At 34.4% G+C, this 15,768-nt stretch overlaps 2 protein-coding genes across 2 annotated transcripts; both read right to left on the bottom strand.

Moving 5' to 3' along the window:
* Nucleotides 1–4,348: 4,348 nt before the first annotated feature.
* On the bottom strand, nt 4,349–5,083 carry LOC115626504. Its single transcript, XM_030521889.1, has 2 exons — nt 4,965–5,083; nt 4,349–4,905 (listed from the first exon to the last, which is right to left on the bottom strand). The coding sequence occupies exons 1-2, from the start codon at nt 5,041–5,043 to the stop codon at nt 4,529–4,531; spliced, it is 456 nt and encodes a 151-aa protein (XP_030377749.1). The 5' UTR covers nt 5,044–5,083; the 3' UTR covers nt 4,349–4,528.
* Nucleotides 5,084–7,570: 2,487 nt separating this feature from the next.
* LOC115626476 lies at nt 7,571–8,423 on the bottom strand. The gene is made up of 3 exons (XM_030521860.1): nt 8,297–8,423; nt 8,041–8,232; nt 7,571–7,986 (listed from the first exon to the last, which is right to left on the bottom strand). The coding sequence occupies exons 1-3, from the start codon at nt 8,352–8,354 to the stop codon at nt 7,763–7,765; spliced, it is 474 nt and encodes a 157-aa protein (XP_030377720.1). The 5' UTR covers nt 8,355–8,423; the 3' UTR covers nt 7,571–7,762.
* Between the last annotated feature and the right edge of the window lie 7,345 nt (nt 8,424–15,768).

The following is a 15,768-nucleotide window of genomic DNA, read 5'->3' on the forward strand; positions in this document are numbered from 1 at the left end:
ACAAAAATCTTTAAAGTCGTATAGCAGGAACACACATATTCATAAAAAAACTAACCTTAAACTTTAAATGCAATTTGAAAATGTATGCATAGCAATAATAAGAGAAATGATTTAAGAGCAGTTAAGTAAGAAGCATAAGAGAGTTTATGCAAGAAGAAGACACAACTCGACTTTGCGAGCGAGAGCGGCACGCTTACTTAACGGTACCTCACACTCTTCACTGCTCGTTCGATGCAAAGGCAAATAAAACAACTGTGGAAAACCACAGCTATTTCATGTTTTTGTTCGCCCCTTGCTTGCTGTCCGCAGAAGCTTGGGGTAGTATACATAGTACGTATACAACAACAACAAAGAGAATCAATTTTCAAACTTACCCACTCGATGGCGCTTCCATAATTGACGGCGGTGGCTGAAAAATGCGCATTAATGCTAATATGCTAAAAATTAACACACAGACAAACAAACAACAATTAAATAATATAGCATTCACAAAGTGCATAACAAAAGCACGGGCAAAAAATGCAAAGCATAATTAAATAAAGCGATAATTAAAATTTTACACTTTAAACACACTCTTTTTTACAACTAAATGAAGTGGAATAAATGAATGAAAAGGACAACGAACCGAACTGCGCTTCTGCGACTTAACGACGCGATCGTTGCAGCAGAACTAAATTGGAGTTTTTAAAAGTGAAGCTGCGCTTGCTCTCAGTCGGCGCTCTCTCTTCTACGATCAAGGTGCAGTGCATTTCGCCGCATGTTGAGCGAAAACACTGTAATATGTAAACAGCGAAATGGGCCAAACACAGATATTTGCGGCGAGAAAACTATTTGGTTTCACGCGAAATAATAAATTGCTGCGTTCAACAGATTTAATTTCGTAAAAAAATTATTATTTATTGTATTTATTTAAAGCACATGCATACACATATGTTCAGGTAGTCATGCTGATGAGTGATTTCACAATAGCTCGGTATTGTATGCACGCCAATTCAAATGTAATAATTAATACCTTAACTGGAAAGCTGCAAAAATATAAACATTAATTAAACTACAACACATTTGTAAGGCCTTTCATAACATATCATATTAAATGAAAAGTGGAGGCCTAAGAACTGAACAGCGCAGTCAGTCTATTGGCGCTTTCTAGCCAACACTATGTGCAGGTTTCTTCAGATTTTGCTCATTTTAAGCATAATTGTAATGGTTTTTTGTAAGTATTCTCAAAATATGTATGGAATTTTTTAATAAAGAACATTCCATTTAGCTCTTGATAAAATATCTCTGAAGAAAAAAATTAAGAGGATGCATCAAGATCTGTTGGACCTACTGGAACTAATGGCCGATCATTAACAAAGTAACGATGAAGAATTCACAATAACTTGAACCAATATTATGTCTATACTTATATGCTGAGACTTTTATAATTGGACTGGCATACAACGAATTGATTTAAATTGAAAATGTTATTATATTATTATAATTAAATTATAAATTAAGCCAATATGCTGGGGCTTAAGGGAGTTGGAGACTTAGCATATTTGGAAAAATTTAATTAACACAATTAAACAATCATAATGTAAAAGCTAATTCGTTGCAGTTACTTCGGTATTTCTGCTCCTTAAGTTCTCATGGATATCCCATGATTTTGTTGCAATTTATTTTGCAAAGTTGCTTTCTTCTTTCAAAATACAACATTTTAAATAAGTTCAGATATGGTTTCATAATAACGCACTCAAAAAACGTTTGTTCTTACTGCTGGAAAACTCAATCAACAAATTTTCTTAGTTCTCTAATGAATGCATTTTTTCCCCCAAGAAATTTTTTAATGTCCAAAAAATGAATGCAGTAAATCCTTCCTGAGCTTCTGGACTTTCAATATTCAATATATGTGTAGACTGCAGCTGTCCTGATGAACAACAATGTGTGTTCTATTGGCCAATTGGGGTCGCTTCTTGGCAATCGCTATCTTATTGATAATATATAATAGTTCGAGTTCAATGTTTGGCCAATGTTTTCCTTCCAATCCCACCAAATGCACAGCTCAAGTTTCCCAGCTTTTGAGTCCTGGCTGGCACATCATTTGGGCTTGGACCAGGATGGTTTTAACACAACTTTGTCGCTTGTAGTTCATTTATCAGCACCAGTCACCATTTGTTTAAGAAATTATGTTTGGCCAACGATTTGCAAATGGGAATTCGATCCAATATGTATGTTTGTAAGCTTTTTTTTTGTCTTGTTTTTTTTTTTAATTCCGGCTATTTGTAAATACTTCTCTCTTGTTCACTTAAAACTTCATTTCCTTGATTTTATCGCAATTTTCAACAGCATGTCTATACGTATGTGTCTTTAAAGTAAAAATGTTCGAAACGGCAATATGGAAAGCAAAGTTTTGCATAATTAGCTTAGGCTTTATCAAGAAAAAATTTTAAAATATACCGATTTCTATCGCTATTGCAATTCTTTTTCATAACAATTTATGTACTGTATTTTTAGAAGGAAACTCCACATATTCAGTAAACTTAAGCCGTGCGACAATAACTAAATAATTAAATAATTCTTTCTGCTTTCTCAGGTCAATATTATTGTTAACTACAATTTGAAGCTGCACATTTTTAATAAGAAAACGCATACATCTTGGCTAGAAGCAATGCGATTGTTGTTCCCAAAACACTGTACCAGCTGCTGCTAAAAGTACCCGCCGGATTGCAGTCGGTTTTGTTGCACGTGTTGCAAATTCTCGTGAAACTCTGTACCGCATACTCGAGTTTGACTTGCAAGCTGCAGGCTTTCAGCGCGGGATAGACACAGCCCTTCCACTCATCGGTCTGGTCTGAAAGAAGGCGTTGCTTTGATCTGCAAACCCCAGAAACCTGAATGCTACTCACTAGTTCCGTAAGTGTACATAATCCATATACACTCGTAGCTGCTGCTGTTCCCGATATCTGCCACATTATCGTGATAAACACTTACTGTTGTTGGGCTTGTGCCAAGCTTTTTAGTGTGAAAATTGATAGCCTATCAGTGGATAGTGGAGAAGTATTACGAATGCCGCAGCTATTCAGATAACTACGACATGATTTTTAGATAAAGCTTATCTGTTTAGGCACATTATGTAGAAGCCCCCCACGAAAAGTACCAGAAAGCCACAGTTACTAACCGATAGAATGACTAAGTTTGACTGAAAGGCGGCACATTTGTCAAATTATAGTATCTTATATTAATGGTGATTTATTTATTTCTTAAGCTGATAAGAACATGCTGTCAATATAAAGTTTAAAAGCGCCTTTTAACAAAGCCTAAATGGGAGCAATCTAATCAAATAAAATGAATATCTCACTAGGAATTCGATTCACAACAAACAAACAACAATTAAAGAAAAGCTGTGTGAGAAATAATACCTTAAATAAACTACTCAAGAAATAAAACATAGAATCTTCGATCTGATAAGGAAAGTTGTATTAATATTTAACCGCAAAGAGAGGAAAGTTTTAAGCAGAAGGTAGAAAGTATAATTTGAACATAAGAATCAAGAAAATCTTGTGCAGCTGGAAGAAGGCGAATTTATTGTTGCAAAAAACAGCGAAGAAAGGCACCTAATAACAAATAATTAAACTTAATATTTAGTGGACTAAGTAGAAAAACCAAACAACGTGTGGAAAATACTTGAACTAATTTATTTTTTAATCTAAAATAAACATAATAATAGCCTTTACTGAGAGACATTGTAAAATACAGAGTTGATAGCAAGGGACTTTACAAAATTATTGTTACAAATATCTTAACAATAATAGTGTTTTCTTTGAAATGCGTATCAAAATTGTAAGCAGATAGCAAAGGCATTGTAAAAGCATGATTGTTTCATTCAAACCACTCAAATCGTCATCTATATAGAAAACTATAAAAGCTATCATCCTCAATCCCTCACTATCCAACATACAGCCCTCTGGATATGGGGATTTACAAAATCTAATTGAATTCAAATTATTTATACAATTCAAAAAGATTTCTTTAATTCTAAATAATAAATAAGACTGTAAATTATTCGCTACAGTCTATTTATTATTTTGATTTAGCCTTAAAGAAATCTTTAAAACTTTGTAAAATATTCCCTACAAAGTTCGGTAAGTATGTGAAATATATAGGAAACATTCGAAACATGATGGAAGACCTTCAAAGACTAGAAATAATAATACGATGGCAATAATACAATGGATAGTGAAAGCAATTGAAGACCGAAGAAACTTGATGACTTCAAATTTTATATTTGCTACAATTATTACAGATTCTCATACATATACGGAGGCTAGAACGAGCTTGAATCCAAAATAAAATAGGCACTCAATAATTCAATTTTAACTCGGAAATAAATCATCCGAAACCTTAATTTATTTCGTAAACAATAACTATCCAATTGAATATGTAACTAATACACCTTTCGACTTCTTCGTAACCAAAAAGAATCACTAAGAGACCATATATTTTATAAATTATCATACAAATAGTTGTGGATGTAGATAAATTTATATTAGTAGAACTTGGCCAAAATCAGAGCCAATAGTGTGCCCACTAGTATACTGTAAAAGCTGCTGCTCGAACTGCCACTCCCATTGCATTTATTCGTATTGCAGGTGGAGCAGGTTCTCACATAATTCGCATTATTCAACATTAAGGAACAGGCATACGCTTGGGGATGCGCACATCCCTTCCATTCGTCTGTAGTTATAGATGTATAGTTTAGGGAAATGCATTTAAAGTATGAGCTTTGGTTAACTGTGGGTACATGGTTGTGGTAGCGCCCCAAGAACACGCTAGTTTCGTTGGCCTCCGCATTCGAACACGTAACCAGGTGTGGTGCCCTGCAGTCCAGGATTGAGGTGCACTTATAGCAATCCAATGCATCCACTAAAGGTACACAATTAGTTGCAACTGATTTATATTTTCCTTTCTTCCTTCAAGCTTACCTTGCTGCAGACCATAATAAGCCAGAAAAGCCGTAATAAAGAACACTTTGTTCAGCATTTTCACACCCTGATGACTCATCACTAATTCTTTCACAATGTTTGCAAGTAACGTGAAACTGTTAGTAGACCGTGCCTAACTGAATAATCGTACGGCCCTACAACTATAAATATATCAAAATACACCCACATGGGCGTAGCCAGGTTCTCACCCCTTTTTTTAAATTTAATCACTTCCTTTTCAAAACCAAGCAACGGATGGAGCGAGAGTAATAAGAAAGCTGCTAGTTTACAAAACTGATTTTGCCTTTGCGGCTTGCCTGAAAGTAATCCGTCTTTAATGCCCCCCTCGCTACGATCATATGAACCACCTATGTATGTATGTATATAACAATTGTAGCTTCATAGTCAATTGTTATCTTTATAGTTCTGAATGGCTCATGTCTATAGTTGATAACAAGGGACAAAAGTTACTGAAACAAATACAAACACATTGTATTTTGTTTTTGCCGCAATCTGGTGTGCGTATGGCTGGCGACCACTCCAAGTACTTTGTTTTTGTAAGCTCGCTCGCGAACTGCGCTCTGCTTGTGCGTCTCTCTCACTTACAAAAACATAAAAAAAGAGCACTAAGAGCCGAAAGAGCCACCACGTGCCTGGCACTTACATATATAAAAAAATATTTAACTGTTTATCCACAATCACTTACTCACCAACAACAAGCCCACTGGTAATGGAATATTTTTTCTGCTACGTCCAATGACGTGACAGGGGGGGAGGGGGGGGTCTTTGCCCCCCCCAAAAAAAAATTTAGCAATATGAAGTCAATCGCACATTCATCATTATGGCACACTATTTGGCTTTAAAATGTAACTAACGCATAAATTATTATTTGAACGCATTATACATAATTTGATCTCAATTTTATTTTATTTTTTCTTATAAAAAATTGCATACGCCCTTGTCTGTGTCCTAACCTTGTCTGCACGCATACACACACATACACACATAACATTGTAAATTAATGTCAATGCACTTTTTTTCTTACATATTTTTAAGAGAATTATGAACCAGACACGCTCTCTTAATCCCAGCGACGGATCTTATTGAACTCTCGCGCTCCTTTGCGTAACTTCATAGATCTTATCCACCCCCCTGACAAATGTAGGGAAATTAAAAACCACCACTCATGAATGAAGACGTCGAAAAAAATGGCACAGTACGGCGAGCGGCAAGTACAAAAAATGTTGTTCTCTTCTCTCCTATTTTGTGTCTCTTTCTGTTTTGTTATGGCGACATTTTGTCTGCCAACAACAAGCCGAACTGTGACGGTGTTGGAGAAAGAAGAGGCATATGTTAAATGCATAAACATACATACATACATACTTGTATATATGCATACACATTACAAATACGTATGTATGTATGTATAATTTAAGAGCACTTCTTATCTACATAGCTTAAAAGTCAACATCATTGGGAATATTAAAATCTGGAGAGCAAATGCAACTGTTTTATTTCAGTTTTATGTGTGTGGCCTTTTTTTGGCGAAGCCATCATGTGTTGAGGCGTGATGAAGAGATTTCTTAATTCTCCTCTCTTATAATCGTCCAATAGCTGCAGCAGTGTTGCCAATCTAGCCAGCTCTGTAGATTTTTAAATGCCGATTGGAAGAAAAGTATGATAATTGCGGCTAGCAGTACTTACAAGTATTTTAGGAGTCCATGTGGCTTTTTTATTTATTAAATAGACCTAGCATATACATAGAAGTTTCTATTAATTTCAACTTTTATCGACAAATTTTAAGACAACCCAGGCCACCTAAAATGGAGGAGTCAATTGAGGAAAAGTATTGAGACAATTGAGATTGAAACGTAGAAGATATTGGTTTCAAATATCACTTTAAAATGCATAAATATTTAGAATCGTAGAATAGAAACTTCTCTAAATAAATCAAAAATATAGGTTTTAATTTAATAATGTTAATACTATAAAATAATTTCTCATTTTACAAATTGGTATTTGTAATGAACCTGAACATAAGGAGATATAAACTACTAACGGAATGTAATTGCCAAATAGTTCCAAGAATTACGGGAGTTCTTCCCCTTTTTTATTTATAGCTGACCTATTCCAAATTTGTTTTGACTAAATGTCAATTCGCAAGCAAATAGTATCCAACAATCTAAAAGATTTTCCGAAAACTCAAGCAAACGGTAAGTAAAAATGTAGTACTAGTACTTGGCTTAGATCTGATATAACGTTTATTGGAGCGTTCACAGACAGAACTAAAACTGAACAATTGGAAGCCCACACAAAGTTCCGAACAACCAACTAAAGCTGACAAGGGCTAACAAACCAAAATAGAATGCAATTTATTTACAATTTAATTTCAAGTTCTTGTTCACGATTCGGCAGTTAATTTCCTAAAAGCTATAACTTATTATCGAAAGGGGCCACAAAATCTATAGCAGAAACACAGACATACTTGTATGTATATGAATATTCCATATCAGTATTTTATAGTTTGGCTAATCGCAGCCGGTCTGAGCATTAGAGCTTGATCAATGGTCTCTGAATACTTGTATATGTAAGTATGTACGAGTATATAAATAAGTCATTTACTTTATTATTGCCACTGTTGTGAAAATATTTGGTAAGAGGCTTCGTATCTTATCGCGTCGACAATCTTTACCATAATTAAATAGCAGCCAGATATCGGCGACTAAATTAAAAAATGGATGCGCATGACTCAGAAAAGAGCCAGATGCTCAACTAGAATCGCTTTAAACTCATTTCCTTTAGGCATACAACTTGGTCAAGATCAGAGCTAATGATGTGGTGAGGATCGTGTAGAAGCTGCTGCTATAGGTGGCAGCCGGGTTCTTGTTGCACTTATCGCCACTGCAAATGTTGCAATACTCCTTATTCCAGCCATTCGAGGCATATTCGGGTTTCAGCGACAAACTGCACGCATAAACATTGGGATGCACACACCCATGTATTTGATTAACCACTTGTTTTTCTAGAATAGTACAAATTGTTAGCGGGACGATATCTTCTCATGCTGTACACTCACTGCTTCCTGTTCCTTGTGTGTAACGTATCCTTAGACAGTCGAAGCGCGTACTTCCATTAATGGCGGGCACATTTTGATGATAGTATCCCAAACTATAGCTGGTTTCGTTAGCCGTAGCATTCGTACATGTTACCAATTGGGGCTTTTTGCAGTCCTGCTCTGTGGTGCAGTGGTAGCAAGTCAGCGATGTGGCTAGAGATCGGATGGCGAATGAAATTAGTCCTGTTTTTAGCTCAACACTCATCTCAACACTCACCCAATTGCACAGAAACGAACGCAATTAGCAAGCAAACGCACAACACTTTTTTGTACATATTGTTCTTCTGATATAAATTATTTTTTCTTCTTAACACTTCTCACCTTCTCAACACTTCGTCACGAACTAAACTTCTCGCGCAGTGAGCTGTTATCTTTATATATAGTACGAGTATATGCGGGGTTCGGCGTTCTATTGGAATTATCTCGCAGCTTATCGCCTTAGCAATGATATAAAAGACCGTAAAAGTATGCTCTACACATTCTGCACATGGCTTAGCCAAGTGGCTAAGAATAAAGCTCACTTATTCAAATAACTTTTTTAAATATGCAGCTTTCAGATCTTTCTACTCAACCGCTTTTACATTCATCATTCAAAGAGTTTTATTTGAAGACGTTCTATCTTTTATAATTCAGTAGATTTGTTGTGAATACAAGTAGGTGAGCGAAAAGTCGTTGATACCCAGTTCAACGCTATTTGTACTGAAAAGGGTATTTACAAATGGTGAAAATATATACATATATACACAAATGTACATATATTCTTGGCACTTATCTTTATAGGTCGGTAGCAACCAGGCGTCTGTTAATATTTTTCTTCCAATATAACATTTCAGATAATAGCAAATAAAATAGAAATAAAAATCATTTAAAATACACTATTTCGTGATAAAAAAAAATTTATTAAAGCTACCGGGTAGTATATAGTATTTAAAAGGCATTATTAGTCACCGTATGATTAACCAAAGCAGATGTCAATAGACATACAGATGTGGCACACAACAGTGCGTATGTATATATATATATATATTTTTTTTTTTCTCTCTCTTTATAGCTGACTAATGGCCTCTCTTATTCCCCGTTCTCTTACAAAGCTAACAGAGAGGGCTGTCTGCGAAAGTTACGATCGACTCAACTAGACCCGAGGAACGACAGTGTCTTATTTGTGGGACACCCTTTCCCTCTTTCTACAATAATATATATGACTCAGATATAACATAAATACCTACATTTTAAAGATAATAATTAGGTGTTAACATTGTTTTCTTTACTTTTTATTAAAAATATATTTTTTTAAATTATATGCTGACAAAAAAGTAAAATACATTTTTGTTCTAATTTCAATCTGGCCACTATCCTGCAGTTAAATATAATTGGTTTTACATAACTGTATTTTCAAGTTGAAATTATTATGTACTATCTACAATATTCTTAGATATAAATTAAATAAATACAAAATAAAATGCTCATCGAATCTCAAACTTACTGCGAACCTATCTACCTGAAATGAAAGGAAAGGACTTTCTCCACGATCAGGTGCGTCCATCCTTCTCGTCTGAACACTGTTTAATAGCTTAGTTGCTCTTTAAAGATTTAGAATTCTGGCAACCAGAAAAGTTAACATTGTGCCCAAAAGACTAAAGCCACTGTTCCCGTTGCATTTTTTCGCATTTTTCATTTTCAATTCATTTGCAACGTCCGCTTGACTTTTATCGGTTTTCTCCGAAGGGGATTTTGTTAAATGGTGGCATAAACAAAGACGTTGGTACTCACTTTTTAGAATATTAAGATATTTGAAACTAAGGACTTCAGATGCTCTTAACCTATTGGAATGACATTTGATCCAGCTTTTGGAGCTGGCATTTGTCGATTCTTTGATTGTTCTAGATTGGTCGCATTTTATTGAAGCCGCTAAAAGTACAATTTCAGAAAATATATAGAAGGAGAATATGTACACATAATTCTTCACTCACCAACTTGTGCACCAAGAAAAACAATTGAAAAACCAGCTAACAACATACTATTGAGCATTATTCACTTGATTTTTAATTCCCATTCACTCGACTCGACGGCAAGCAGAGTTCCGTTCTCGTCCAGCTTTTTTATGGAAATAATATTTAAATTCTTTGTTAAATTATGCAGAACGACGCGATAATATTTAAATACATATAGTATGTAAAGCATACATATGTTATGGGAAGTGACTAAGTAGGGGCTTATCGCAGATGTTTTGGCATTGCAGATTATTTATATATATGGAAACAGCAGCTTCCCATACTTAACAGGGTTTCTGTTTTTACATCGCGGTTTCACTGAAATGGGAATAAATATAATACCGATCCTATCAACAGGATTTTTTACTCAAATATTACTCATTTTTAATTCGAAATTCAAAGCAATACATTTTTAAAGTAACCCAAAAGTTAATTAATCAAAATGTTAATAGGATACTACAGATTTAATTAAATACAATTCAAATAGGAAGGTGCCAGAGATACACTCTTATACATTGCAGCTATACTATATATTCGAGCTGATCTTCTGTAAAAGTAAATAAAAGTAAATAATTCAAGGTCCAACAAATTAAAATTCCCAAATAATTAGCTTTTCTAACGTGAAGCGGAAATATTTTTTTATATTTAGACTTAACGGGTAATCAGGAATATATTTTGAGCATTAGCAGACCCAACAGAGTGCTTAGAATAGTTGCCCCAGAGCTGTTAATTGTGCCCGCTGGGTTTTTGTTGCAGCCATCCTTGTCGCAAAGATCCCATTTTGTTCGCGTGAAAAGTTTCTTTGGTTGTAAGGCTTTTGTGGAGCCTTTAAAAACGCAGCCTCGGTACTCCTTAGTAACTAAAATCGATAAGTATGCGATATGTAGATCCGATCGCATGCACAAACTATAAAGGTACTCACAAAGACTAGTTTCGTAGACAACATGGAGACACTCAAAGTCCGGGTTGCTGCTATTCGATTTTGTCACATTGGATTCGAAGAACATCAGGACATTAGCGGTTACAATAGCTAGCTGATTTTTACAGTTAAGCAGCTTAGGTGCGTCACATTTAATAGCTATTCCACACTGAAAGCATTGCAATGAGGCAGCTGGGAAAATTAAATCAATTGAATAACAAATACAATCAAATAAATAATATTTTGGAAATAAATCTCGCTTGGTACACCCACCGATCTGGACACAAATGAAAGCAACTAAAATGCCAGCGAACACAATTTTTTGAAGCATTTTCAATTAGTTGTAATGAAATTTTTTTATAAACATTTATACATTGCTCAAATCAACTATAAAGGTTTCACAAAACTAACGCCATTGCCGGCTCGTTTCAGCTTTATATAGGCACACCACCCAGCATTTATGAATTCAAAATTGTAAAATATTAGCTTAGTAATACTATACTCATGGGATTACGTGTATAGTAAAATTATAGACTGCATCCAAGAGGCTTTCGGTATACCACATTTTCGTTCGCTAAATTCGAAAAATGCGTGGAATATCGTCGATAGTATTAAAGCTACGGCAACTATACTCGATAAGGGAAAATAATATAATTTCCTCTAATCTGCGAACATTTTATTATACCCTGTACCCAAAGGGTAAAAGGGTATATTAGTTTTGTGCGAGTGTACATGGAACACACAGAAGGAGGCGTGGCAGACCCCACAAAGTATATATATTCTTGATCAAGATGACAAGTCGAGTCGATATAACCGTGTCCGTCTGCCTGTCTGTCTGTCTGTTTGTCCGTCTGTCCGCCTGTCTGTCTGTATGAACACAAGGATCTCAGAAAGTATAAGAGCTAGAATAACCAAACTTGGTATCCAGATTCTCCTGAGCCCGAGAAAGGACGAGTTTGTTCATTTTTTCTGATCCAACCCCCCACTCCCCCCATATATGCGATTTTCTATAACTCCCGTAATTCTTGGAATTTTGAACTAACATTTGTTAGTCACATTGTCACCAGTTAGTGATTATATATCTGTATACCAAGTTTCAATATGATAGGTTGATTAGAAAGAAAGTTATAGCCATATAACCAAGCCTAAGCTCTGCCCGCAGCTGGATTTGTTGCTGCTTTGCCATAATTATGTAATGAATACATACATAATTACACAAACACGCATAGACACAATTCTGATGTAAATGTTCATGTATTATGGAATATGTTATATTTAAATTAATTAATTAAATTTTTTAAATACATTTTTTTTTTTTTTTGTGGTGTAGGGTATTTAAGAATTCACCCTACTCGACTTTAGCATTCCTTTCATGTTTTATTTAGATTTTTTCGTCTAAGGCATTCAAAGTTTGGCAAAAAATAAAAATCATAAAAGGCCCGTCATATAGGGTATAAATACGTCTATATACATTCAATTGTTTAAATTCGTAGTCAATTATGAATTTTTGTTTCTTCTTTTGCATAAAACCATGAATTATCGCATTTTCCTATTTTTCCATTATATTTAATTGTTTTTTACTAAGAATTCAAAACACACACACAGCCACATCACTTGAATTACTTTTTATATAAAATAAAAATGCAAAATATTCAAATTACAATTGCAAACACGTTCAATTTCTAAGTCCGATACAAGAAATATCAGAAACAAATAAACAAACAGCAGGTAGATAAATAAACAATACGACAATGTTTCAAAATTGAAACCATATATCACAATAGCCGAGGAAAATAGCAAAAGGCATTGGGCATGAGGCATGCGGCATGCGGCATGTGGCATGCCGCATCCCATTGAGCTTCATGTCACGCATAACTAAACAAGGAGCCAGTCATAGGAGTGGGAGTGGAAGCAGAAGCAGAAACAGAAACAGAAACAGAACCACCAACAACAAGAAGTGATGCCAAGAGGCACAACTGTAAGCTGTTGCTGCTGCCAAGACTACGAACAGGATATTAAATGACAGGACAACGGATACAAATGATTGCAGGTACGACAATACATGCCAAACAACCAAACAACCGCACAACAGAGCACAAATCCTGTGAACCAAACAGCAAACCAAGAAAGAGTAAACAAATAGTGAGACAAACGTTAAACGGCTGCAGGCTACATTTAAAAAATATGTAAACAGCATTTACATTTATTTGTAAATAAAGAAAAGTAACCGACTTTTTTTCTCCACCGCACATAAATAAGAGGGTGACTATTTCCAAAGATTTCATTGAAAAAATGCATGGCCCATGCACGAGATATGAGTTTAAATGAAATATAATTCATTAATTACTACCTGCATATTTGTTTTTGTCTTAAAAATAAATGTTTGTGACTCGATGTTGCAGAATGGGAATAAATAATAAGTAAATTAGTAAATTTTATTTAAATATAAATGCAACTAAAGCACTTTCTTTATATTTGTTTATGTACTTTAAACAGTTGCTTTATATATTTTTGGTCTGAATGAGTAGTGATAGGCGACATATTATAAATAAATACATGAGTGAGTGCATTATCAGACAAATCGATATAGCCAAGTGTGTCTGTTTCTGTGCCAGCTGCAGGTTTTGGACTTGTTATTGTTTTTTTTTGTTTTTCCTGGAAAAAGATCATATCCAGCTTAATCGGACCAGTACATCCTCCAGTTGACATAGCATCGGTCTCCGGCTTTCCACAACTTATACAAGTATACTCTTTAATAAAATGAAGAAATTTGTTTTGAATATTGAACGATATTTGCATTTATATATTATTTTAAAGCAGAGAAAACAAGAGTATTTAACACATACTAGATGCATGTTGTTAGTCTTATTTGGTCGCGCTTTAAAAACAACTTCAACCCGAACTTTTTTGTATTTTAAAAAAAAATTTTACTATACCTAATGTGTCTGCTACTCCAATCCGAACTTGCAAACTAATCATTTTTTATATATTTTATTTATTTAAAAAGCGTTGCAAGCATAAATTAAGTTTTAAGTTTTTATGCTAGTTATTACATATGTATTTATATTCAAATTCAATTTAATTTAATTTTAAATGTAAAACTACTTGTTTGACTTTATAATTTGGTTATTTAATTTTCCAAGTTTTTTTCTCTTTTTTTCCTATTTTATATTATTAATTTTTTGGTTGTTCCATATAAGTTTTGAATATTTAAATATTATAATTTGGGTTCTTTAATTTTACAAACCACAAAGGCTAGTTAATTTTATGGATGTGGCCAAGTTTAAAAAGTATTGTATTGAAAAAATTATATTTAAAAAACGTTGCAAGCATAAGATTTCTTTTAAGTTTTTACGCTAGTTATGACATATTTATTTTCAAATTTAATTTAAATGTAAGACTAATTATTTGACTTTATATTTGGGTTATTTATTTCTCTTAGTTTTTTTTCTCTTTTTTCCTTTTTTTATATTATTAATTTCATTTCTTTTAATTTTTTTGTAAGTATTATACTATAATTTAGGTTGTTTTATTTTGTACAAATCACAAAGGCATATAAAAGCTATTTGATTTTATGAATGTGGCAAAGTTTAAAGAGTATTACTTGGGAACTAAGTGCAGTCAAAAGAATGTTTTATTTAAATAAATAAGTAATGCAGCAAAAAGTTTGTATTGATTATCACTATTTGTTTAGATTAAAGAAGAAAATGCCATAAAACCTTGATACAAATATTTCAAAGATTAGAAATACTTGTAGGCTAGTCAGAGCAATAGTTAGGCCCAACAGATGAATAGTTAAGAATAATTTAAAATAAAACTGTAAGTTAGAGTATAAAATAAATGAGGGCAAGATGTTGAAATGTCAATAATAGAATTGCCTCTTGTCTTGTATACAAACACATTTTAAGCATACTTTTAATTTTGAAACCGAGTAAGTGGAAACCACATTTAGTACATACTATATGTATATATATGTATATTGTTGTTATGTATATTTCTGGTCACCCTTGTGCTGCCACAAGTATTAGCTGCTACTCCCAAGTATGACATGACAATAAAGCCGTATGCTTGCCCAAGTAGATGGCTGGCCGATAAGAAAAAGGGGGGCGCGAGGCTTAAACAAAAAACAAATAGACACGGAGAGAGTGAAAGAGAGAGAAGAGAGGAGAGGAGGGGAGATACAAATATACACACGTAGCTGGCTGACAACGATAGCAAAAGTCGTGCAATGGCCTGACAGTTACATTTAAGTTGAGCAGGCTGATTGTAAGTAGGTGTAGGTGTGGGTGAGGATGAGGGTGGGGGTGGGAGTGGGAGAAGCCAATGCCATCGAGCTGCTAAAACAAACAGTAGGAGAAACGGAAACCGAGACTCAGTCACCGTTGTCATACTCAGCTTCCTTCCATCCGTCGTTGCGTCCTTCTGTTTCGCTTCTAGTCTGCCCGGCTTCTGCAGAACTACTATACTGCTACTCCTAGCAGCTACATTTTCATGCATTGCATTCATTTTCAAGTCACGTATTCTTTTTAATCCTGACAAGAATATTATTTCCATAAAAAATGGCAAACGACAGCGGCATCGGCATCAACCATACGCCACGTATGCCACGTCATAGTCAAAAGGCAGCCAAGGCATATGTATTTAATTTTTTGCCTTGTTTTTTATTCGAAGCCATGACAAATGACGAGACCCTCCCCGGCTGCTGCCAATTTTATTTTATTTTTATATTTTTAAAAAATTTAAAGCCAAGCCAAGCCTGCAGGTCGCAAAGAATTGCAA

Source organism: Scaptodrosophila lebanonensis, unplaced genomic scaffold (genome assembly GCF_003285725.1).
Source record: "Scaptodrosophila lebanonensis strain 11010-0011.00,11010-0021.00 unplaced genomic scaffold, SlebRS2 tig00000085-arrow-pilon, whole genome shotgun sequence".
Lineage (NCBI taxonomy): Eukaryota > Metazoa > Arthropoda > Insecta > Diptera > Drosophilidae > Scaptodrosophila > Scaptodrosophila lebanonensis.

Bases quoted from the DNA above. Each gene is read 5' to 3' on its own strand.
- LOC115626504 (XM_030521889.1), bottom strand. From the start codon at position 5,043: ATGAGTCATCAGGGTGTGAAAATGCTGAACAAAGTGTTCTTTATTACG. The intron at 4,906-4,964 runs GTAAGCTTGAAG...GTGTACCTTTAG, and splicing joins TTATTATGGTCTGCAGCAAG to TGGATGCATTGGATTGCTAT.
- LOC115626476 (XM_030521860.1), bottom strand. From the start codon at position 8,354: ATGTACAAAAAAGTGTTGTGCGTTTGCTTGCTAATTGCGTTCGTTTCT. The intron at 8,233-8,296 runs GTGAGTGTTGAG...TCCGATCTCTAG, and splicing joins GTTCGTTTCTGTGCAATTGG to CCACATCGCTGACTTGCTAC. The intron at 7,987-8,040 runs GTGAGTGTACAG...GTACTATTCTAG, and splicing joins CACACAAGGAACAGGAAGCA to AAAAACAAGTGGTTAATCAA.